Below are 26,434 nucleotides of genomic sequence, written 5' to 3' on the forward strand. Positions count from 1 at the left end.
GGCTCCCCCGGTCCTTCTCGCGTCCCTCCTTAATCGTGAGCAAACGTGAGAACGTCCGGACCACCTCCGATCTTCAGGACACCCACCAGTTACAGGCACGGAGCGGCGTCACTCACTCGCTCACCACGAAGGTGCCAGTCCATTCACAGCGCCAAGGGGGGGTGGGGAGGGTGGAAATCTCAGGCTGTTCCCAGAAGAATTGGCAACAGTCTGAGAAGATGCGTTCCACCGGCATCCCACGTGGAGGTGAACCTGGGCTCTCCGTGGGCTCAGTCCGGAGGACAGCGACACCCCATACAGATCATGCCCAACACGGAATGATTTACCATCACCATCTTCTATCTGCAACGGTTACAGCACTTGCCCGGCCTCCCCGGCCTCAAAGCCAAACCGTTCGCGAGGGCTGAAAGGCAAGAGCGTTAGTCAGAGCCTGAGGTCAGCAGACACGTAGCTGAGCAGGGAAGGCGGCGCGGCAGACTCGCGGGTGGACCGGGCCGAGAGGGGCTAGGGTGGTGCGAGGCGACTCGGGGACCCTGAGGTCAGCTCCGGCGGCCCGGTCCGGGAACCCCGGAGGCGTGGCGGCCGGAGCGCGAGCGCGGCTGCGCCGACCCAGCGGACGCCCCGACGGGCTGAGCCGGGTCCGCCACCGGCTCCTTACCCGTAGTAGCGGAAGGCATTAATGATCTTCCAGAAGTGCTCGCGCTCCAGCCTCTCCTCCTCCTCCTCGGGGCTGCGCGCGGGGGCCGCCGCCGCCGCCGCCGCCGCATCGACCGCGACCGAGCCCAAACGCCCCGCGGAGAACTGCACTTCCACCTCCCCGCTCCCGCCGCAGCCCCCGCAGCCCCCGCGGCCGCCCCCGCAGCTCTCCCGCAGCTGAGAGGCATGCGGCGAAGGGCGCCGCCGTCGCTGCATCGCCGCCGTGGCCCTCAGCCTGGCTCGTTTGCGTATCGCCGCGACCGAAAGCGTGGTGGCGGCGGCTCGGCCTTCCTCTAGACAGCGCCCGCCACGGACACGCCCCCAGCTCGCGGCGCGCTCCGCCCCCGCCGCCCTTAGGCCTCCATCCGCGCGGGGCTCCGCCAGGTCTTCACAGCGCCCGGAACGAGTGCGCACGCGCAGGAAAGGGGATGACGGGGGGCGGCGGCCGCCTGCGTTCATTTGCTGCGAGTCTTGGGCAACGGCGCGCCAACGTCAAGACGACGCGTACAGTGGGTGGAACTAAGGACCAGTGGGCGGAGCGAAGGGGATCCCTGCTGGGGCGGGGCTGACACCTGCGAGCGGCCTTGTGGGTGGGGTTCGAGAGCCTGCAAGTGCGGGGTTATGGAACAGGCCACTGAACCAAGGCTAAAGTACTAGCAACGGAGGGAAAAGCAGAAAGGAAGTTCAGCCCTGATGAATTCATTCGGAATTTTTATTTCACAGTTTAAAAGGAAGGTCTTCCCTTCACCCTAATTTAAGTTTTAATTCACTTCTTATATGAATTTCTAGTTTTAATTCCATAAGGGGACACCATCATCTTTTCAGTGTTTAGAGGCGTGCGAAGACTCTAAGCCTGCCCTGATTGGTGATGGCAGCAGCAAAGGAAAATGCAGGGACCTAACTCTCCCTAGCACTTGCCATAGGAAGAGAACTGGATGGAGCAAAAGCGCCCAGGAGCGGTAATGCCTCGGCACTGCAATAGCATCGACGGTAACGGTGGCCCTTAGCAATGTCAGACTTAATCTCTTTGTCTTCTTCACCTACAGACACGTTTTGCCCCATTTCTCTTTAGGCTAATGGGTAGAATGGCTGCCCTACCAGCATTTAATGTTATCTTTAGGATATAACTCATTCCATTTAATTTAATCTACCACCCAGCAAATCAGTCTTTCAACATAACCGGGGAAAGTAAAAGGGAAAGGTTGTTTTATTCAGAAGAGTTAAGCAAGCTCAGGCACCACAAATTCTTAAAAAGATAATCATACTGCAAATGAAAGTGGATTTTATTTTCATCATTTAAATTAATAATTGAAACAAAGGCAATGTTGAAACAAGTACTGTGATTCTTTGTTACTATTACGTTTTTATACGAAATTTTTATAACATTTTAAAGTTTATTTTTAAATAGTAATACAATAAGGCATGGTTCAAAATTCAAAAGGGAAGTGAAAGAGTTAACAAATGTGAAGTTTCATTAACCCTGTCCCTAACTACCCATCTTCCCTCCTCAGACACAAGATACCAATTCCTTGCTTATTCTTGCAGATTTTCTATCCGTTGTCCATTTATCTTCGAGACTGGTGTTTGGAAGTCCTACATGTTAACTGTTAGCAAACCTGTTTTCATATACAACCAAAGGAGGGAGGTTTGGAACCAAGAGAATTCACCACTAGAATTATCAAGCCATCGGGATGACTACAGAGCACAAAGAGCTTTTTTCAAAAATGCTTTTTTACCCTTTCACCTCTCTGTTATTTAATATCCTGTTCTGAAATAGAGTTGCAGTTTCCTGCTTCTGTTTGTCCTCTTCCTCAAAATTTGGTATAGTTTTATCCTTTTATTTCAGGTAGAAGAGCACCTTTCAACATTTCTTATAATGCAGGTCTTGTGGTGGCAATTTCCCTCAGCTTTCGTTTGTCTGGAAAAGTCTTTATTTCTCCTTTATATCCAAAGGATAACAAAAATATGTACCACTTCATGAATTTGAGTGTCATTTGGGCACAGTGGCCATGCCAATCTTCTCTGTATTATTCCAATTTTTGTGCTGCCAAAGTGAGCATTCCATTTTATTTCTTCACTCTATTGTTCAAATCAGTTATTCTTCTGAGTATCAATTAGCTGAAAATCTGGATTTATTTATTTATTTATTTCTTTAATTGGGGGGAATATTGGGGAACAGTGTGTTTCTCCAGGGCTCATCAGCTCCAAGTAGTTGTCCTTCAATCTAGTTGTGGAGGGCGCAGCTCAGCTCCAAGTCCAGTCGCCGTTTTCAATCTTTAGTTGCAGGTGGAATTGAACTGGCAACCTTGATGTTGAGAGCTCACGCTCTAGCGAACTGAGCCATCTGGCCACCCCTCTGGCAGCTCAGCGACAGCTTGTTGTCTTTAATCTAGTTGTGGAGGGCACAGCTCAATGGCCCATGTGGGAATCAAACCGGCAACCCTGTTGTTCAGAGCTCACACTTTAACCAACTGAGCCATCTGGCCGCCCCTGAAAATCTGGATTTAAAATGTAAAACTTGAAGCCGTAATCAAGTCTAGTTTTACTATCTTCGTAAAACTTCCAGAAAAATCAATGTTTTTTGGTGATAGGTAATATTTCTTTCCCACTCTTGATGTTTCCATCCATGAAAAGGGAGTTCAGTCAAGCAGTACCCCTTGACTTTTACATGGGGTGTCTCTTTTGATTGGTACATGTGGAAAGAATAAACTAGGCATGGTCCACTCAGCTCCTGACTTTAGTTTTTCCCCTCTCGGGAGTAAACTTGCTTACAGTAAGCACAATTTCTTCTCTATAACTCATGCCACAAAATCCTTCCCAATTGGAAAAGTTGTCCTGATCCAGTACTACCAATGACTATATGAGTAAGTGACTAATTCTGGATGGAGTTAGGAGGCCCATTTGACTCTTACATTCTCCAAGGTAAGTTTTATCAGTAATAGAGGCGATAGTTTGGCCACCATCTGTCTTTCCTTTGTCTTATTGCTCAATTTGTTCTGAATCTAGGTGGTAAAGAGAGGAGTGTATTAATTATATTTTCTTATTTTCTGTATTCTTGATGCTCTGCTCTCTGGGGCCTCATTGACTGGGGAGAGACTGCCCTTCTCAGGGCTAATTTCTAGAGATAGCAAACAAGTCACCTGAACCTTTCACATGCAAACTGACCTATCCAGAAACCACATCCCCAAACCTCCTTTATCAAACTTCCACACACCAAGCCAATATTCCCCTGCCCTAATCAACCCAGGATCAGGCACCAGTTTGGGACAGCCCCTACACCTTATAGCTTGCTGAAATTATTCTCACCTCAAAGCCTGCTTGCTTTGCTTTGCCTTTCCTTGCCTATGGGAACCACAATAAAGTCTCGTGCCTGTGCTTTCCCCTCACTCCTTCTGCCTCCTGGCTGAACCTGGTGCTTCCTGTGAGACCCTCCATGGTGTGGTGTGCACCCTCCTCTTAGCATCTATAAGTAACAAACTATATTAACAATGGCAGTTGTCTCCTGATCTCTTGGTCTCACCATGCCTGAATAATAATAATAAAACCTGCATTTTAAAACAGGAAGTTGTTATTGGGCCCCTCCAAATGCCCCAACACATTTCTTCAGGTGATTCAAAGTGTGACTTTATAGCATAGTCACTGATATCATTTCCCCTTCTTTTCTGCCATATGAAAACAGAAATACCCAAAATAGCTGGGCTCCGATTAGATTAGCAACAATTTGTCCAGTTTTATTTATTCTTGAGATTCTAACTATTGACTTTTTGAAATAACCTATCCAAGAATTTATCAGTGAATCTGAATCTTAAGTGTGAACAATTCTTAAGTGTTCTGACAAAAGAAATGTAATTAATAGTTCAAGCTTTCAAGAAGCTTATGGCACAGTGAGTGGGTAAGCAAAACCAGAAAATATTAAACAATTGAGATGATTTAGCATTAAAGCAGTATGGATTAAGTAAGTGTAATGGGAGTTAAGGAAAAGGAAGAAGAGTTTGAAAATGGCATGAGAGCTAAATCTCAAGGATGACTGTAAATCAAAAAAGGCAAAGATGTGGGAGCACTTTTTGCAAACCAATTCAAATTCTTTTAAGCCAAAGGGGGGGGGGGATTTATTGTTTCTTACTGACAAAAAGAAGAGGCATAGGTAGATCTAGAGGCTCAAATTATATAATCAGAAATCTGTCAGTTGCTCTCTAGTAGTTCTAAAAGAGCACTATTCTTTTCTAAAAGTTCCAACAGAAGGTCTGGGCAGGGCTACCACTGGACTAGCTTGGGTCACGTGCTCTTCCTTGAACTGACTGCTGTGACTGTGGGGCTGTGATTTTCTGATTAGCCAGGTGTGGGTCACATGTCCACCTTAGAGCTGGCTGTGGAGTCAGTCACATCCAAACCTATGGACTGAAAGTAAGGGTTTGATAGTTTCCAAAGGAAATTCTGAGAGATATTCCCAAAAGGCACAATCAATTTTGGACAGGAAATCACAACAATTCTGGGTGTAGTGGGGGTATAACAACATGAGCATAGTGGAGAGGTACGCAAAGACCAGTCTGATTGTAATCCATATGAAGACATAGAGGAAAACAGATTCCAATAATTCAGATGGCATAAAATTATTAGAACCTTTAAAAGTCAGACAGAAGAGTTTGGTGAGTCCCTAAGCAAAGGAGGTTCATTTTAGATTCTGAAGCAATAGTGTGATATGATGAAAGTAGTATTATAGAACGATTAATCGGATAAGAGCCAGGGGATAAACTGTTGTCAGGAAGACCAGATGAGGAGATTGTCTGAATAATCCTGAAATGGTGTGATAAAGATTTACGCTAGACAATAATAGTGAAGGGAAGAGATTAAGGTAAATCCAGATAATATTTTCAAAGGAAGAAAAGACCGAGTTGAATATAGGGGATGAATAGAGAAGAATCAAAAGGGATGACAAAGGTTGTGCCAGAGTTACAAAGATATTACTAATAGAAATTTATAAGGAGAATGGGTTTCTCCTTGCTCCACAAGCCTGCTCTCTTATCCTATGATTTCCATCACTAGGCTCGACAAGACTGACCGAGATTTTAAGTACTGAAGGATTATGGTACCTCATTTCCCCCATCTATGTGATTCAAAGTGAAAATATTAAATGGTTAAATAAGCCTAAGAAGTCCAGCATTCTTGATTTGTCATACGATGCTACTGTGATGTTTTGTTTACAATCACACATTTTGAGTATTTTACAGTTTTTCTCATTAGAAATTTACTCGATACTCTAACTCATGTTTAGTTTGTGTAATACAGCAATACTATTTGTTAGTAATAATATACTTGTTTTCCACCCTTAGGCTGAAAACATGTGTTTTTAGACTGTAGGCTTTTTTTTCTCAAGACAACTTTTAAATGTTATCTTAACACAGCTGAAATTCTTTTTTCCCCCTAAAAGAAATGAAAGCAGGGTATCAAAGGGATATCTTCACTCCCATGTTCACTGCAGCTTTATTCATAATAGCCAAGACACAGAAACAACCTGAGCACCCATCAATGGATGATGGATAAAGAAGATGTGGCATAAATTAAAATTCTGACATTCTTTTTTATAACTTCCAGCTGTTTTTAAAATAATAGCATATCTATCAAATCACAGTAATCAGGACCATCTGATAGGGGTACCAATTATATACAGACAGAAGGAAGAGAAGAAGGAAGCGGAAAGATGTAAAGAACATCAGGTAAAGCTACCTCTTGATTGGGGAGAGGGCTGACATTAGCACTCAGGCCAAGAGATTCATCTTCCCTTTCCAGCTTCCCTCCTCTGGTCACTAGGCCACAGGATGAATTCTTCCTTTTAGGAAACTGGCATGATTCAATGATTCGTAGATAGAATATAGAGTATGTGAGACTACCCAAAGGAATAAAGTCTAGCAAAAAAGAAAACCGAGTACCAGCTCAGAATTTAAAAACTTTTGACTCCTGGATTAATGGTGCATGCAATTCGAGTTATAGTTGGATGTCTCGTTACTAATCTTCCACTTCTACAAAATTGAGACTTTTTCTCTATGTCATTAAATAAGAGCTAATATTTAATGAACACATATCCTGTTAAAAATCCTGGGTTAAAACCGAAGCTCTGGTTTTCATTATCACAGTCTCTTTTCCAAATAGAGAAACTCTTACATTTCTTTTAGCTGGGTGACAATGTTTCAACTTGAAAAACCAGGATTTTTATTGCTAAAGAAGAAGGAACAGATGGAAATTGGGAGGCATTCTCTGCCACATTCAATAAATCAGTACAGTCAGTTTTTCCTCTAGTGTTGGAACAGATCACTGTTTCTTCAGCTGAGCACCAGATGAAATAACTAGCTTACATTTAGGGTTTGTCGTTTGTAAAGAGTCAAACCACATTTACTATTGTGGGATGCTCATACTCTTGTGGATTTGGGGGGCTGGTGGGAGATCTTGTAAATTTATATCTTCTTCCATGTTACCTGCCAGGCATAAATACATTTTCATTCTCCCTCTCTCTCCCCCTCCCTCCCTCTTTTTCTCCCTCTTTCCCTCTTTATCTTTGTCCTTCTCCCTCTTTCTCTTTTCCTCCCCTTCTCTCTTTCCCTCCCTCCCTCCAATCCCCCACTTTCTCTCCCTCTCCATTCAGCCTATATACGTTATTGGAATTTGATGCAATATCATATGCTCCCCACCCACGGTCTATTTTCCATCCACCTTTTGAAATAATTTTAGACTTCAGAAGGTTTCAAGAGTAATAGAGAGTTTCCATATTCTCTTACCCAACTTCCTCCAATGTTAATATTTTGCGTAATCATGCCACTACAATGATCAAAACTAAGAAGTGGGTAGAGTAGCCTTCACTAAGCTGCAGGGGAGAGAGAGAGAGAGAGAAAGAGAGAGAGAGAGAGAGAGAGAGAGAGAGAGAGAGAGAGAGAGAGAGAGAGAGAGAGGAGAGAAAGTGACGGGAGCCACTGCAAATTGCTCCACGACCAGGAGTATTGCATTCAAACTGGCTCTGGTTTTAACTCGGAACAGTGAAGCCAAAATGGAAATTCAAGAGGAAAGGAGTGAAAATTAGTCTTTCTCGTTCATTTCTATGTTAGAGATAGAGGGAAGAAAAAAAAAGCCTCAGATTTTTCTGCGTTGGAGAAGTTTAGACTTCTAACTGAGCTTCCATTGACCTGAAAGCTGGTCCTAACCATCGCAATGCATCATGGAGGGAAGACGGGAGTTTAGCTGATTTGAAGGCTTGGGGTTATAATTATATATGTTTAATATCAATATTCCACAATAAAACAAAGGTTTTTGTGTGCTGTCCATCATAATCATCTGTAGAGCTTTCAAAACATAAGACATGCCGAGGACCCATCCCAAGTGATTCTGAAACAGTAGTTGTATTATTCAGAATTTCTTTGGTTGGAAGTGGCAGAAATGCAACTCAAATCAGGCTTAGCCAACAATTTGGAGTAGGTTTGGAGTAGGTTGTATATTAGTTATCTACTACTGCATAACAAATTACCCCAAATTTAGCATCTTAAAACAAAATTACCTTGTACAGTTCCTGTGAATCAGGATATTGGGAGTGACTTATCTGGTGGTTCTGCCTCAGAGTCTCTCAAGAAGTTGAAATCAAGGTGTCAACTAGGCTTCAGTCATCTAAAGGCTTGTCTGGGGTTGAAGGACTTATTTCCGAGGTGGCTTAGTTCCACGGCCGGCAAGCTGGTGCTGGCTATTTGTATGTGGTCTTATTATTTTGCCACAAGGGTTTGTGCACAGGGCTGCTGGAGTGTCCTCACAATATGTTGGCTGGCTTGGGATGTATCAAGCTGGTGTTTAAGCCAACAGATCAAGCAATCCAAGACAGCAAGGCAGAAACAGCTTGATACAATTTATGGCTGGGATGAAGGTGTCTTTGAGTAGGAAGAGGGGGTGGTCAGATGATTTATTGTTGCAAAGGCTAAGGATCATCCTTACACAGAATTTTAAGTCCTAGAGCCAATATACCATATGTTCCACCATACCCATTCATTTTTTTCATAGGGTTAAAATGATTAAAATGAGTATCAAGGGAAGGCTGGAGGGGGAAAGAATACTAATTAAAAAAAAACCCCGAGGGTTCTGTGACTCACTTCTAGCTGTGGTAATAGGCTTAGATCAGTCTTAATAACCCTTTAATATCCTTAACATTTGCAGAGCCCTTTAGAGTCTTATAGATGATTTCATAACATTTTATTTGATCTTAAGAACAATCTAAGCTTTGTAAGATGGAGTCAAGAAGGTTGGGCCAGAAAGACAGAGCTAGTAACAGTGAACACTTAGCAGGTGCCAGGCATTTGACTGAATGCTGTATGTTCATTAACCCTTTTAACCAAATACCATTAGGTTGATTTTAATTATTTCAGTTTTGAACAGGGCTTAGATTTCTTGGGCTCAAAAAGTTCATCGATATGCTCATGGTCAAGCATCAGAGCTGGAATGAGAACCCAGGGTTTCCTACTCACAGTCCATGTGCTTTCCACTCGGCTGCTTCACTTCTCAGCATGACCAACCATGGCTGACCCCACTCCACGTGCTACAGCCTTGATTTAATCTTCCTCTTCTGGCAGCATGGGACTCCCCCAAAACAGAGGACCCTATAATTGTGGGCTCAGGCTTATTGTATCCTAAAAATGTATGTTTTGGTTTTTTCTTTTGTGATCACTTAATTGCAAGCCCCATTAGAAGCCTATTGGAGAGAAAAAAGAGAACAAAGGAAAGTATATTAGATTGGAAAGGAGACCCAATTTACCATTTTTATTGAAATAAATTCAGTTCTCTAGAAACATCTACCTTTGTATGATTTTTATTAAAAATCTGGCTCCACTGCGGACTACTTGAGTGGCTCCAAATAATATCTTGGCAGCTCATTTTCCTTTGTTGTCAAGTGGGGTTAATACTTCTTAAGGATGGCCTAACTTTCATGGATGTGGAAGGATAGGTAGCATGAAAGATGGGAAGCTCTTTATGTCGCTATATGTGTTTGGGTAAAATGAATGATTTTCAGGTAACATCATCTCTATTACTAATGGCCTCAAACTTTTTACTCGCTCTTACAATTTGCAAATTTGCCTAAATGTGAATTGAGTCAAGGTTTCAAATTGTAAGAAGTAAACATTACTTCTCCATGTTATTTGTGGTTTACTAAGAATACAAATACCTGTGATTAACCAATATAGATGTCAGCTCTCCCACCAAATAAAACTGTTATAGAAATGACAGTAGCTGTGGACCAGTTAGGCAACTGATCCTCAATCCAGTGTTGTCAGGGTGACCATAGGAGGGAACTCCTTTTCCCAACCCTGTATCACCTCTGCTTCAGTAAGGAAATAAATCTAGGTCTGGAGGGCCTCGAAATAAAGGTCTAGATGGTTTCTCATCTTATATGCTCCACATATCATGGCCTCCAGAACAGCCAGTGAGAACCTCAGTGAAGTCTAATCTCTTAACCGTCATTCCACTTCCATCAATTGGATGGTCAGTCACACCTGTTATTACAATACAGTATAGTTGTTAAGAGCATAAACACAGAAATCAAACATGAATTTGGCTCTGCCACTACTTCTGTGGCCTTGGGCAATTTACTTAACCTATTTGTGCTCCAGTGTCTTCATCTGAAAAATTATGGTATCTTCTAACAGAGTTTAATGAATATTAAATAAGATACATGTAGGAGCTTAGAATGATGGCTAGTCTGTGGTAAGCATTCTACAAATGAGAGCTGTTTTTATAATTGCATGTATTTTTCTTTTTTTTTTAACTCAAACTCTTTTTAAGAAAAAAGTACATTTTACCATTTTCTGTTCTTGACATACACATTTTAATTCTTTCTGTGGACCCAATCTCCTGAATCCTTTTCAGTGTCATCCAAAACTTGAATGTCCTCTATTTCTGCATTTAAAAACAATCCCTTCACAAATGAGCTGTGCAATTTGATCACCCTTTTTGACTTTAAACTTTCTTTGCTCAAGTTGAACACCACAAAACCAGCATTTCCTCTTCATTTATGACACCAGCTCCTGCACCTATGAAGTGTTTTGCAGCCAAGCCAGAATGTGGAGCAATTCTTTTGTAACACCCAGAAGAAAGCTATCTGAATGTTGGTTTTCACCATGGCTTTCTCCATGGGTGGTGCTGTACAATCATAGGCCCTATACAGATTGTAGCCCCACCTTCCATGTGGCACTCTTACTCAGAGCCCAGGCATGCTGCAAGGGCCGGCCAGGCGGGGCCTCACGTAGCCCTCCTCTGCAGGCCACTGGTTTGGTGGGAGAGATGGCTGGTGTTTCTTCAGAGCAGGGCATTGTAGAGCAGAATGTGAGGACAGGCAGGAGCAGAGGGCACATCAGGATGCAGGAGAAGCCCGGCCACCATGAACACACCAGGGTCTTGCATGTATTTTTCATAAAGCTAGGTTATCGTCTAAGAACTTCAAGACTCTGGAAGATGATTGTTGAATCACAGAATGCAATGATGTATATGCTGCCTACTGTGATTAGTATTAGACGAGACAGAGACAACATGAAGATCTGCACAGACCACTCCTTAATGCCTTTGTGCCTTCATCTACTACATCCCCCATTTGTAAAACAGGAAGAGGGACAAAAAGTGAATAGCAGGATAAACAAGTTCCAACAGAGTCTGCTGGGTCGATCTTTTGCCTGGTGAGTAGAAAGAGCAGCAACTCACTCACAAAGTTCAAGGAATGTGTTGAATAAACACGGCATCTTGTATTATTGAGTCGCTACAGATTCCAGGTACTACTTCCTCTGTTCGCCTCCTATTGTGTTGGCTTCTGTGATATAATAAAGTCAGCACAGAATGTTCCAAAGTTAGAAGGCTACTCTGATTGGTTCATAGTCATCCCCTATGACTGAGATGAAACACTGAAGGAAGAGATGAGCCAGGAATGAGAGCCACACCTTGCTAGAGAAGGCACTGCCATTTCTCACTGAATGGCAGGGAGGTAGGCGTTGTGCCACGCCACCAAAACTTCCTGGAAATCCATCGTCTGGAATTTTTGGAAAATCTCCCATGTAGGGTGCTATGAGAATGCCAGTCATGGGGAGATGTCTCACCAGAGGAACTTGGGCTACAGTTGTGGACCTACAGGAGCCAAAAAGCAAAATCCTTTTCTCTTTAAATGTCTCTCCAGCGCCCTCTGTTGATAAAGCTTAATATCGTTCCACCTAGCGAAGGAAAAATACAGAGGGTGCCAAAAAAATGGATACACATTTTAAGAAAGGAAAAAAACTGTTAAAATTATGCTGATGGTAACCACTTTGAGCACCTCTTGTCATTGCAGAAGTGTGACTTGTATTCATCTTTTGTTATCGGTATATATTATTACAATTTTAATAGTTTTTTTTCCTTTCTTAAACTTTGTATATATTTTTTTTGGCACCCTCTGTATTTTAAGGGCCCAGATTCATTTATACAGGTGAGGCAAAAAATGAAGAATTTGGAGCTAAGAATGAATAAAATCAGTAACTAGCACAAGAGTGATTCTGTAATATCTTTAGGAGCTGAAAACATAATTTCATACTGGTAGTGTCCAAATCTGCAGGCTGCTATTTGTCCACTATAGAGCAATAATTCTCTAAGTGTAATCCCGGGTCAGCGACACCAATATTACCTGGGAACTTGTTAGAAATGCAAATTGCAGGGTAACAAACCTATTGAATCAGAAACTCTGGGGTTGGAGCCCAGCAATCTGTCTTAACAAGCCCTCTAAGTAATTTCGACACATGCTATTTGAGAACCACTGCTGTTCTAGGAACTTGTTGTGCAGGCTTGAAGGGAAGAGTTTTAGTTCTAGTTTCAATTTTTAAACTTGAAGAAGACAACCTAACTTCTCTGGGATCTGTAAGCTACCAGGGATATTATTATATCTCTACTTTTGCTATATTGCTGACGTTTCTGGCCTGTGGGCATAACTTCACTGGATATGCTTGCTCACTTTGGTAAGAAATTCTTTTTGATCTCTTATCTGCAGGTCACGCTACCTTGATTAGGGCCCCAAAGCTTCTCTTGCAATTTTCATCTACTTCTGTGTGTGTATACAAGTAGAGAGTAATGCTTACTCTACCTTTTTCACATCCTTGCTTCTTCCTAACTCTCCATCATGAATGGAGTATTGAAGGAACAGCTGGAGCCACAAGTCTAAGGTCAGCACATTAGCTCCCATTTCTCCCTGCCCCAAGGATAACCGCATGAGTTGTCTCCTTGACTAGGCTCCAATAGCCCAGAACAAAAAGTTTCATTTTCCCCAAAATACAAGTAGCCCTTATCCTTCCAGGTTTCTCAATGTGCTCTATTCAAAGGAGAGAGGGAGAGATGATGTATTCTAGCAGGTGATTTTTCCGCTCTTCTTTGCTTTAAAATTGTGTGTGTGTGTGTGTGTGTGTGTGTGTCTGTGTTTGAGTGATGAAGGATTGTGGCTTGGCCCTGGTCCCACTAACTAGCTGCATGGGGTTGAGAAGTTCACCACTCTCGTTTTAATTTCCATACTGAAATATACAGCATTGGAGCAGTTGATACTGGTCCAACATTTTATGATTCGATGTTCTACCACAAGCATATTCTTAAAAGGTAACCTATAAACTCCCTACTCTGTTGGATATTAAGCATAATGAAGCTTTCCTACCGCAAATCTAATCTAAAAGGATTGAGGTTATTTATGCATAGAAAGTAAAAATTTCAGATTTACTCTATTTTGAAAAAGATACAATATCCCATTAATTGCTTTGATAAGGGTAATTGTGATGTGAAACCGCAGATCCAGAAATGAAGCATTGATAGTCTTTAATTCAAATTCCTGATTTGTTTTTCACTGATAATAGTAAACAAAATATATGTGTTTCTTTCAGAAATGATTTGAATATTTCCGTTTTTAATGTCTGTTAAGGTTTTGTTTCTCTTCAAAATACTCTTTCTCTGACCTAGTTTCACAAGCTGAAAAGGGAGAAAAGTCAAATGTAATGATTCTCTATCAGTAGGGACATACCATGTTTCCCTGAAAATAAGACCTAGCCAGACAATCAGCTCTAACGCGTTTTTTTGGAGCAAAAATTAATATAAGACCGGGTATATAATATAATATAATATAATATAATATAATATAATATAATACAATACAATATAATACAATATAATATAACATATATAATAAATGTAATATAATATTGGGTCTTACATTAATTTTTGCTCCAAAAGATGCATTAGAGCTGAATGTAGGTCTTATTTTTGGGGAAACACAGTAAGTCTATGTGGGGGATGTCAGAAATTCTTGGAAATCAAGTTTGAAAAATCATATCTAGACTTTTATTCTAAAAAAAAGAAATCCTACTGTTCTGATAACAGTAATTTGGAATTACAGCAATCCAAGCTTGATAAAATCATGGCGAACACTTCTAGCTGCTTACCTGTTTCCTCCTCCTTCCTTCCTAAAAGAGGCTTGATTTTGTTCCTTGGCAACAGCCCTAGGCAGTGAATCATAATTGGTCCAAACCTGTCGTGACATCCTCTTCCCAGCCTCCCTTGCAGTGAGAGTGGCCATGTGAGTCAGTTCTGGGCTGAAAGACACACAGGAAACTCTGCTGGAGACACTGTTGGGTGGCTGTCTGTACCTCCCTACACCTGTCTTCCTTCCTTGAAAACTGTCACTATTCAGGGAGCTTCTGCTGCCTTCTTTTGACCTCCCCGTGATGATAAGTCCACAAGCCAAGAATGAAAGACCCTGGCTTTTTCATGATTATTTTTGAGTTGTGTCTAAAGTAGAGGTGCTACATGTTTCCCCTTAGATCTGACAACTCTATGCATAAACCCAGGACTGCCTGCCTTGGATTTTCCTGTTATGCAAAAAAACAACAAAAAACACCCCAGTGAATTTAAGCTGTTAGTCAAGTAATATACTGGTTGCCTGTGAACTCATTCCTGACACCATAATTTATAAAAAAGTATGCAGAGTTTTTTGTGTTCATCATGTACCACACACTGTGCTCTTTAGGGGTGTGTTTATAATTAAGGGACAGAGGTAGGTCCTGCCTTCATTGAGCTTGAAGGTTAGATGGAGAAACAGCCACTAAACGAGTGCTTCTGTGAGTGGCAGTATAATTATTGTCATTCAGGCTTTGAAGAAAAAGTAGGAGAGCTTTGAAAGCACCCATGTGGGGGAGCAGCGATCAGGATGGCTTCCCTGAAGTGGGATTTAAAAGGTGATATGAAGGAGGAGTAGGAGTCAGCAAGCTGCTGGGAGGTGAGGGCTACAGAAGTTTGCTCTAAGCACTGGGGGCAGCACGTGTGCCAGGAGTGAGGCAGGAAGGGTTCTGGTAAGTCTGGGTTGAGGAGGTCCCTCTGGCTGAACGGTATTGGGTTGAGTGATGGGAAATGAGGGTAGAGAGCTACAGAGGCAAGATCAGGGAACACCATGGAGGCCATATTAAAGATGTTGAACTTTATCCTTATTCCACACTATACCCTAATAAGTAATGTTGATATCCCCATCTTAAAAAGAGGAAATCAAGACTTTAAATAGCTGGATCAAAGTCATATAGCTGTTAAGTAGATGAACTGTAATTTGAGCCCACGTTGTTTTGTTTTTTGTAGTGTGTGACCAAAGAAAAAGAAAACCCTAATTATCACTGAGTGCAAGCTAGTTAAAATATAGAAACAATGATCAAATGAATCTGTAGAGAAAGTTTAAAGTTAATGTAACAATATATTTTATATTTGTAAGCACTGAGAGGGTTGTGAGAAATATGTTTGTTATTTATAAACAAAAAGTTGATTAATATAGTAATTTAAATTCCAACATTGAAAGGGGTCTCAAAAAAAAAATCACACAATTCAGATCTCCTGTCTGTACTTTTCTATGAAAGGTCTCCTGTATTAGGTCATTGAAGTAACTATAACTTATTTCTGTGATTTTAGAACATTGGTTTGAAAAAAAACAAAATTGTTAAACACAAGGAAAAAAATCCCCTATTTGTAACATCTTCCCAATAAAAGTGATACAATGATTCAGTGGTTTTAGACACCTGCCAAGAACGGTGACAGAATGAACAATGACAAAACACTTGCACAAAAGATACTGCAGGGAATTGTTGATGTATTTAGTGCAACTGCTACTCCTAGTAATGCGATTATTTGCAGTAAGTGGGCATTGGTATGGGATGGTAACCAAAATTAAAAAAAATTAAAAACAGAAAAATACCAGAGTACATTGTATATGATAAATATTTTATGATACTTGATATGTGTATGTATACACGTATCTATACATACACGTACATAGACACACACACGAGACACATACATACACACAGACACATATACAAATACACACACACACACATACACACACACACCAGATTACATATATTGTAACTGTGATGTAAATCTAACTTGGATTGTGATGTAAATCTTATTTCTTACTCTGGGTCCCATTCAGAAAAGTCTGACAATCACTGTTCTAGAGGAACTAACTTTCTGTGTTATATCCATACACTTCTTTGAGTGAGAACAACTCACTAAGGTAAATTCCTATCCATTGTCATAGATAACTATTCACTTGGGAAAATCATCTGTGATAAAACAAATGAAACAACAGCTGCCAGTGTACCAAAGTACATATTATATCTTGGTTGAGATTCTTGAATATATTCCTTCGAGTTTCCTAATTTACCCCAGGAAGGATTCAGTGCATTCCATCTTTACGCTGTTACTTGCAGACCTTGGGAATAAGTATAATAGAAAAAAAATTAATGGAGAATTCCAATTCTCATTTTATTAAATCTTCACACTCACAACAGTATTCTAAGGATGTTAAGGTTACAGGGATTCTGGAGCCAGAAATGCTGCTTTGTTATAAAGAACTAAATAGAGCGCAAGTCTCATTCTTTTAATCCTTGCATTACATTTAATAAGCCTATCTTAAGATATCAGATATCCAATATCATTTGCAATTGGTATAATAATCCTTAACTTCAAGGAATGAAATAGTTTGAGAACTAGAAGAATATCACAAAGGGTGGCTGGCTGCAGTAGAATTGGAGCGTTATCCTTATTTGGGGAAAGAGGTATTGTTACCTTTAACTTTTTTGTCTTTATCCAAGGAAGCCTAGCTGAATATTTAGTGACTTTGGCTTAGAAACTCAATGATAAATCTACTGCATTCTTATTACACAGCTTATGTTGAAAAAACACATTTTTTTTTTAGTATAGTATTTTACCTTTCAAGTATATAAAACTTAAAATGTTGATACTCTTTGACCAAGCAAGTGCTACTTTGGAAAATTCTTAATATAATTGAAAAAGAAAGAAACCAGCAATGTGTACAGATATTTTTATAGCATGTTATTTGCCAAGTGAAAAACTGGTATTATAGAATACTGAATATCCAACAACTGGAAAATGATTCAATAATCTTACGTCAATTTGGACTATTAAACTAGATAATTATACAATTACACCATAATTGGAAATTATATCTTAAATTCAATACAGAAAAATACCAAAAGGAAAAATAGAAATTTGATTAAAATTTTATTTTGTAATTTTTTATTCCTATGATTTGAAACTAGACATGTGACATCTTCTGCACTAAGATATCTGTGTCAAGTCTTACAATTCATATAACCATATAAAAGAGAGACTGATATGAACAGTGAAAACATTGGATGTATGCTCATTAAAATGTTAACATTGCCTTGCTACAAATATAGATGATTATTTTTTTCTCTTTCACTTTTACATTAAAACTTTTTTATTAAGGTACTTTTACAATGAGATGAAAATAAACATTTTTAAAGAAGTTTGAACATTCCTGGTGGCTAGACTGCCTTGTTTTAGTGAGAATAGGTAATGATTCAATTTTGTCTCAAAATCTGGATTTAAATTAGGATTGAGTTAAATATATCACTTCATATCCTTACACTCCTAGATCATTTACTGTTTCGTTAATAATTAAATTCAATCTTTATATCCCTTTCATTATTACTTAGTCACAATTATGATTTTATATGCTTGGAATGGAAAATTAGTTAAGCAGGGTTATGAGATGTTCTGAGAAGCCGGGAGAGTAGTCAACCGAAACTCCTGAAAGGACTCCCCACTACCTCCTTCCCAAACTGCCAGTTAAAGGAGGCTATGCTGAGGATACATCCATGCTGGCTTTGCCAGGATACCGTGGTTGGAAGAAATGGGAAAGGCGGTGGCTTAATACAACACAGGAACTTATTTATGCAACTGGAAAAACAACAACAAAAACATAGATCTCAGAAATAGGAAAAGCTCATCTGCTTTGAATTTTATGTCTCTTCTAGTATACCTGTTATATATATTTTTTCTTTTTAAATTTTATCAAATATGTAGAACATAAGCAAGACAGCCTTAAAAGGTATAGTTGAATGTTTCCTTACAAGCCTCTAGGATATAGGCAAGGGAAGAGGGGGGTATCACACACATGGACATGTACTTTCTTGTGGGCTTTCAGGGTCCGTCAAAACATGCCAACATTCTTGGGCTTTGGGCCAGATGGTAAAAGCTGGCATTTGGTATGGAACTAGGTGCAATTTGCCTGAGCTACACGATCAAGGCTCCTTTCATTTTTATCAGCAGGTAGATCACAAGGCCAAACTCCAGTATATGACTTAATCACTAAAGGAGAATTGGACCTAAGCACTGGCCATTATCGAGAGGACGGAAAAGTCTAGGCATCCAACAGCTGAAACACCCCAAGGGGTATCTCTTTAGGATTAGAAAGTGAGTCAATAACCCATAACATGGGTCTGGCTCAGGTGCTATAAATTATGAAGGCAGAACCTCTCCCTTCCCCCTACACTCTCTATATCCACTCAATGCTGGTGCCCTGAGCTTCACTGTGGGAGGCCTGCCTTTTATCAAAGTAATAGATGGCAGGGGTGGGCAGGCATATCTGGCAAGGATTTTAAGTACCACTAAGAAGACATTTTCAGATGGTCTTGAAATTTCTTCAAATGGGTTCATGCCTACATGAAGGACTGATGCTGAAATTAGGAATATGTAGGATCAGTGCATTGCCTGGCTGGGCTCAGTCTCCTAGGCAGATAGGAATTTACTGAGGACATAGGAAATCTAATTCTTACTGAGAGATGATGATATTTGAACTAGGGCAGTTGGGTCTCACCAAAAAACATGTAATGTTCTTCACTGCTGAAGTGACTAATACTGTCTTCTCTTGAATCAGTTGAGGATAGCATTTTGCATGTGTTAGCCATGAAAACCCTTTTAGTTAAAATACAACAGCAGCTAGATCTACAGTTTTGTTTTCCCAGCATGCTTTGTCATCCTTCTTCTTTTGCGTTTTACCTCCTGCCCTGCTTTCCCTTTGGAGAATTTCTCCCCTTAAGTCTGGAGACCTTAGGAGATATAATCAATGACATGATCCAATCCTAGCAAGTTAGAGTGTGCTACCTCCCTAATCATAGTGATTGGTTTAGCAAAAGTCATGTGGCTGGAGAAGGACCAATCAGAGTCTTCCCTGGGACTTTTCAGCTGGGCTAAAATGGAAAATGCTTTCTAAAAACTATTTAAAATAAAAAAATTCAAACATATGCAAAAGCAGTGAGAATAATATGTAAACCCTTTGTATACAACATCCAACTTCAACATTTATCAACTCATGGACAATCTTGAAAAAGGAAAAACTGTCTTTTTCTACTGCGGCTATCTGACATAGCAGGATTGTGCTTCCAACAGACATGATGTCTGTCAGTGATTGCTGCCCCTATACATTCTTTCTGCTTAAGCATTCTTTCTGCTTTCTGCTCAAGATTTAGGACGATTTCTGTCACTTGCAAAATGTGTCATCCAATATAAAAGCCTTAAAAACACACTTACATAATTTTTTAAATCTTGTGTTTACTTTTGAGGTATTTGGGAAATAAAATTCCTGAAACATATTTAAAAGGAATAAAGGAGAAGGGGAGCTCTAGACATATTAAAACAAAGTCACCAGCATTTTAACTTCACTTGCCCCAAAGGTAATTTCAGTCTCATTGAAATAACAGCTATCTACTAAAATATTTAAACTAAACAACATAAATATCATTAAGAGATATAACAAAGGGTGAATATTTTTACCCTTAAAAAAATAATCAAGTCCCCGAACTCATTCAGAGTTTCTGATTCTGAATTATCTTCAAAGCAATGAGTGAATGGATATAATCACTCCTACATTAGCATTCTGGTATGCCATTCTTGGGTATGTAATGAACTATATTTTTAGTTATCCCTTCACCATCCACTTTGATAGGACAATACTTACATTTTTGCTTTGCTAGTTCTTGTCTTAGATCTTCATATACTTGTGAAAAGAGGTCCTCTTCAGATTTTGTTCCATCTAGGTAGACTTAAAAGGGGAAAAGCAAGCAATTTGAATGCTAACAGTTTTAATATAGGATGCTTACAAGACGCACCTGCTATCTCTTGAAAATACCAATAGGTTTAATCACAGAACCCAGGACCAGAATGTAAAAAGAAATTAATAGCCACTAGAGAGAGAAAGAGATTATAACCAGAAACAACAGGTAAAAAATTTTGATTTATTACAGAGAAATGCACACTAGCTCATGTGAAAATTATTATTTTTTAAAAGAAATAAAGTGGCATTGTGAGTATGGCACTTTAGGAGAACTGAAGAGGCGTCTCCCCAAAAGAATCATTTAAAGGAGCAGTTCTCCAACTTACTTGTGCATCGAGATTACCTGTATAGCTTCTTAAATCATGCATGGTCTGGGCTCTGATACATAACATATATACTGAATCAGAATTCTCAAGGCTCAGAAAATATGTATTTTTAATAAAATTGGCATAGTCAGTTTTAGAGAGAAAGTAGAAGTTATGTATGTTAAAGGAAGGAAGGGATCTTCTAGTTGGAAAACTGTAAAGGTAGGGAGGTAGGAGAGAATTAATTTTGCTTGTTGAGAAAGAGATGCACAGTTTGGAAAAGCTAGATTGTGGGGAGGCAGGAACAGTGGAGAAACGAGGTTATACAGCAAGGATATGCCTTTGTCTTTAGAAGCTTTGATGTCTGGCTGTGTGGATTTTATCCTGAGAGCTGTGTGGTTTTTATCCTGAAGCTATTTAGCAAGGCAGGGAAATGGTACGATTTGCTTTAGCTGGCGAGGGAGAGATGGGCAGTAAGAGAATGTCCCTGCAACCATGGTCCAAACTGGAAGTGGTGAGGCCAGAAACTCAGCAGTGGCTCCGGGGATGGGGAAGTGGGGTTGAATTTGACTGAAAAAGAGATCATAATGGCCTCCAGACTGTGGGCAAGCCCCATGTGCTTTCTGCTTGGCTCTGCATGGCTTTCAGGATGCAGAGCCATCCTGGAAGCCATGAGACTTCTCACCATAAGGGCAACTCCCTTTATTCTGAAAAGTATACTTCAGTTCTGATTCCTCCATCCCATCCAACAGCCTTCTTTCTCCAGCCTCTTGTATCTTCTCCATCTTGAGCTCTGCTCAAAAGATCACTATGGTCTTTTCTTAGCCTGGGCCCATAGATCCACATGGTTAAATCACTGCTTTATGGCTCTCAGGCATCTCAAACTCATGTGCAAAACAGACTTGCATTTCTGCCGTACAAACCTGCAACTTCTTCACTTTTTTCCGTTTTCTGAACTAGCACCTGCCAGTTCCTGAGGTGTTGTTCTTGACACCTCAGTTTTCTACACTGTTCATATCTACAGGATCGCCCCGTTCTACTGAGTACATACATCCAACATCACACCCTCTACATTCATCCTCCACATAGCTGGAGGAATCTTACTAAAACAAGAATTTGATACCTATCATTCCAAATCTCTGTGGACGACTTCCCACTTCTCTTGGGATAATGACCCAAGTCCTTAATTGGATTATAGCCTTGTAGGATTTGGATCTTTCCTGTATCACCAACATCACCTCTCACCCTTGGTTTTTCTTTACCATAAATATACCAACCTTCTTTCAGTGCTAATCCTTCCTTCCTGCCCCCTGCCTGGCCTTTTCATGTACCAGACCCACTGTCTGGGTTGATCTTCCATCCCTTCAACCTTCTTCTCTTTGTCCAGTTAAATCTGTCAGAGTGTGATTTAAATGTGGCTTCCTCAAGGAAGCCTTTGCTGATCACGGAGATTTGGGCAGTTCCCAAGGTACTCAGTGTCCTAGTACTCTGCACAGCTGCAAAGGACATGCTCATGCAGCTAGTGTGTTTAACATCTGTTTCCCTAATAGAATGTTGGCTCGTAAGAGTAGGGGCTGGGTCTGCCTTATTTCCATTGATATCACCAGGGTACTACCTTGTACATGGAAACCATTCCATCAATATTTAGTGAATAAATGATCATCTGGAAGTTGACAAGCTTTTGACAAAAGACATATGGAAAGAAACAGAAACCAGGAGAGCAGCTGTAGAAAATGGGGAGCCCAGAGTGTTCTGATTTAAAGTGTCCCTTCATAACATAATACACGAGAAAAATGCTTCCTAAAGTCCTTCCTTTTGTGTACTTTGAGGCAATGACAAGTAGAAGGCCTTCTGTGGAGGGAGAAAAGGCACTTACCAATTTCCCATGTGATGTCCTCCATTTCTCTTCTGTGCTTTAGGTACATGGGCCACACGTGGCCATCAAAGTACCCTGGGGGGTCTGGAGGCTTGTAGACCCTTGTACTATCAAAACATGTAGGAAACTTTACTTTGATAGAAACATGTTGATAAAGTAAAATAATAATGATCAGAATAATGGGAAAATTAGAGGTTGAGTCTAAACAGGATTAAAACTCAATGCTAGTTACAAAGACCATAAAATGGGTTTAGTTCCTTGATCCAAAAATTAACTTTGTAATTCACTATTATTCATAATTATCTTTCCCCCTCTAGTGCTTTATAAAAGATTTAAGAGACAAATATCAATGTAAATAATGATAGAAATACTGATATGTTTGATTAAACTTTAAACTAATTGGTGTTTGTTGTGGCTTGTAGCAGAATATAGGCCAACTAATTTAAAATCATAATCGATTTTCATTTGAAAATTTAGGAGAAATGAGCCAAATAGCTTATACCCTTTTCTTAGAAGAGTAATATGCATGACTCCAACTGGATAACTATGGGGGGAAAAAAAAGGTTTTACTCATTACATAAAGAGTTGAGGGTTCCCTTCTTTGAAAATGATATATACACATTGCTCAATAATGTTGCTTTCCTCATTTTTTGTAAATTTTATCTTTTCAATCTACAAAGGCAATTTCAAAACCCACCTCCTCCTCCTCTTACATTCTTCATAAGGAATGGTCAGAAAGTAGCTTCTATTCCATATAGTGTCAAGGGGCCTAAAATAACAGCATATTTAGTTTTCAGGTTTAGTCCTCATTCATTCAGAGTCAGTATTAGAGGGAGGATGCTTACTTATAGTTAAAGAGAAGAAAACCTTCGATGATTAGTATGGGAATTTCCTCAGCGTTTTCCCCATCTGTTGATACCAGAGCGTGCCTTGGGCTTTCCATCCAGCCAGAAATAGTGGACATCATTTTTTCCATGTTAAGCGCTTCAAGCACTTAAAACAAACATTAAAAAATATGAAATCAATATGACAAAAGTTTTATGATGTAGCTTTTTATGATGAGTATATCCAGGGCTCTATAAAGATATAAAACAAGACTATTTTACTTATCCTTCAGAATACCTAACAACAAATATTTTAGATAAATGTAAACTCTAATATTGATAAATCGGTATGTTTGAAACATTTTTATTATAGAAAATTTCAAACATATACAAAAGTAGAGAGTAGAGTACAATGAAGTCCCAAGTCCCCATTATCAGCTTTGACAATATAAATTCATGGCTAATCTTGCTTTATTTATAACTTCTACACTCCCGACTACATAAAAGTTTAACGTTTTTGGATGACAAAGTATAAATTAGTTTGAAAGACGTATGACACACTGAGGAAAATATCTGCAATGTATTTGGCAAAGAGCCAAATATCTTTAAATATATAGAGCTCTTACAGACAAATAAGAGAAAAATCCGTGTAATTTTTTTTCCCCGAAGGACACAAATATGTCAGTTTCAAACTCTAAAATGAGCACACTTTTTGAACTTATAATTGTAACTAAAAAAGTAACCGATAGCAGCAATTCTCAAAGTGTGCTTCCTAGATCAGCAACATAAGCATCACCTGGACACTTACTAGAAATGCAAATTCTGAGCGCCACTCCAGAACTACTGAATTGAGTCATCTGGGTTTGGCGGGTTTGTAGTGAGAAGTTTGAAAATTGTGAATTAATTTATTTAATAAATATAGGGCCGTTAGGATTTTCTCTTTCTTCTGGTATTAGTCTTGGTAAGTTACATTTTTCTGGGAAATTGTTAATTTTATTTAAGTTTTCTAATTTATTTGCGTAAATTGTTCATAAAATCTTATCTTTTGCACATTTGTGGGATCTGTAATGCTATTATCGTTTTAGTTTTTGATATTTGTAATGTGTGCCTTCCCTATTTTATTTTATTTTTTTTGATCAGTCTTGTTTAACCTTTTTGGAGATCACTCAGATTCTTGCACTGGTAGGTTTAAGTCCCATGCTAAATTTGAGATGTTTTACACCATTACTTCTTTAAATACTTTTTCAGCACCATACTTTATCCTCTCCTTCTGAGATTCCGATGATATGTTAGATCTTTTGTCCTGCATTTCTCTTAAATGTCTTTTCAGTCTATTTTCTCTCTGTTATTGAGATTAATTTCATTGTCTGTCTCGTAGTTCACTGATTTTTTCCTTTGTCATATTTATTCGGTTGAACTCATACAGTGAATTTTAAAATTTCAGTTATTGTATGTTTTCAGTTCTACAATTTCTATTTTGTTCTTTTTTATATCTTCTATTTTTTGTTACTAAAGCTTTCTAATTTTTCACTTAACTCAAGAATATTCACAATTGCTCACTTAAGCCTTTTAATGAACACTTGTTTAAACTTCATGTCAGATGATTCCAACCTCTGTGTCACGGAGTTGGTATCTGTTGATTGTCTTTTCTCACTTAAGTTGAGAGTTGCCTGGTTCTCGATATGACAAGTAATATTCAGTTTTTTTCTGGAAATTTGGAGCATTATTACGTTAGGTTCTAGATCCTACTTAATCTTTTTTGTAAGCAGTGACCCTGTTTAGGTATCATGTGCAGGTCCAGGGGTGTGGGGGATGTTCAGCTCCCTGCTGGGCCTCACTGATACTGGGCAGGGGTGGGGTTAGAATCGGGGGAAATGGGGAAAGCAGAATACTGGTTGGTGTGGCTTCACTGCTGTTCAGTGAAGAGAGAAGTTCAGCTCTCCACTGAGTCCTGCTGATAGTAGCTGACACTACCTGTGTGAGAAGAGCGTGGAGTGCCAACCAGCACCATCTCACACTGCCTCATTCTGTCTGTTTGCTGCTAGGTGGGGATGGAAGTTCAGTTCACTGTTTGACATGATGGCATGCAGGGCCAACTCACCCTGCCCTGCTAGTGTTGATGGGTCCAGAAGTGTTGCTCCCCACTTGGCCCTGTTAACACCAGGAGTGGAGGATGGTTTTTCCTTTTGTGTTTGGTTTGAGTAGGGTAATATTATCAAAATAATTTTCTATTCTTCAAGGTCACCCTTTTTCTGGTCCTTTGACTAGAGAACGGGTTTCTTGTTTTTTGTTGTTTTTTGTTTGTTTGTTTCTTCGTACCTATTGATGGTTCCATGTTGCACACTTTTCTAGCACCCCTTCCAGGATATATGAGAGGAAAAAGAAAACTCAGGGAACTTGCAGCCATGTTATTCCTCAAGTCCTGAAGTCCCTAGTTAATTTGCTCTCTTCCTTTCACCTTTCAGAGTCTTCCTCTGTTTGTTGTATTCCACTTAGGTTTTTTAGTTGTAAGAGGGAAGAATAGCAAGGAATAGGGTCAATCCATTTGGCTGGAATCAGAAATGCCATTAGTTTTAATATATTTTCATTATTATTTAGTTAAAAATATTTTCTAATTTTCATTGTGATTTATTCTTTGACCCATGGGATATACAGAAGTGTTTTACTTCAAATAAAACGCAATGATGTCTGGGATTTGCTTCAAAATAATATAGAAGGAGAAACTGAGTGAGGGTACAGATGAAATATAATTGGCAAGAGTTCATCATTTTTAAAGGTAGATGGTGACTCACGAGAATTCGTTATACTTTTTTGTCAACTTTTGTATATTTAAAATTTTCCATAAGAAAAATTTTTTAAAACTCAGAATAAAAGGTACCGATTATTTTTCAAACACTTGGGACTTTTCTATTTCCTCTTTAGTTAGTGATTTCTAATTCAGTTCTCTGTGATGGGAAGATGTCTCTGTATTACTTGAATCCATTGAACTGTGTTAATTAGTACTTGCTTCATGCCTTTTATGTACCTTGTCTTTTGGTCAATGTTCCACGTGTTCCTGAGGGGGCAAAATGTATATTCTGCTCTTGTTGGGAGTTTGGTCAACTTTGTTGATTGTGTTGTTCAAATCTGGTAGACGTTTATAATTTTTTCCTGTTTATTCCATTAATTATTTAGAAAGTACTATTAAAATCTCCCAAAATAATTACAGATTTTTTTCCTATTTGTCCTCTTAGTGTTGTTGATCTTTGCTTATTGTATTTTGAAGTTATGTTATTAGGTGTATACAAATTTTAGATTGTTTATC

General features: G+C 39.5%; 2 protein-coding genes across 42 annotated transcripts in view; both read right to left on the minus strand.

Moving 5' to 3' along the window:
• Positions 1–1,095, minus strand: part of CARNMT1 (carnosine N-methyltransferase 1) — a 40,237-nt gene extending 39,142 nt beyond the window's left edge. Inside the window, exon 1 of one of the 3 annotated variants that reach the window (XM_081066500.1) lies at positions 659–1,095. In XM_081066500.1, coding sequence (XP_080922626.1) covers positions 659–912 — 254 coding nt within the window. In that variant the 5' untranslated portion in view covers positions 913–1,095. Of the gene's footprint in view, positions 1–86; positions 151–658 lie in introns of those variants that run through there. The other 2 variants (XM_081066502.1, XM_081066501.1) reach the window with 2 other exon arrangements.
• An 864-nt stretch (positions 1,096–1,959) lies between these two features.
• NMRK1 (nicotinamide riboside kinase 1) overlaps positions 1,960–26,434 on the minus strand; it is a 32,509-nt gene continuing 8,034 nt past the window's right edge. For 9 of the 39 annotated variants that reach the window (XM_081066533.1, XM_081066527.1, XM_081066532.1 and 6 more), the window contains 5 exons: positions 23,152–23,299; positions 23,004–23,075; positions 22,307–22,413; positions 20,030–20,113; positions 15,166–16,456 (listed from right to left, as the gene is read on the minus strand). In XM_081066533.1, coding sequence (XP_080922659.1) covers positions 16,437–16,456; positions 20,030–20,113; positions 22,307–22,413; positions 23,004–23,075; positions 23,152–23,299 — 431 coding nt within the window. In that variant the 3' untranslated portion in view covers positions 15,166–16,436. Of the gene's footprint in view, positions 3,699–7,931; positions 9,413–14,147; positions 14,298–15,165; positions 17,971–20,029; positions 20,114–22,053; positions 22,414–23,003; positions 23,076–23,151; positions 23,300–26,434 lie in introns of those variants that run through there. The other 30 variants (XM_081066515.1, XM_081066522.1, XM_081066506.1 and 27 more) reach the window with 15 other exon arrangements.

This window comes from Rhinolophus hipposideros (assembly GCF_964194185.1).
Source record: "Rhinolophus hipposideros genome assembly, chromosome: 11".
NCBI lineage: Eukaryota > Metazoa > Chordata > Mammalia > Chiroptera > Rhinolophidae > Rhinolophus > Rhinolophus hipposideros.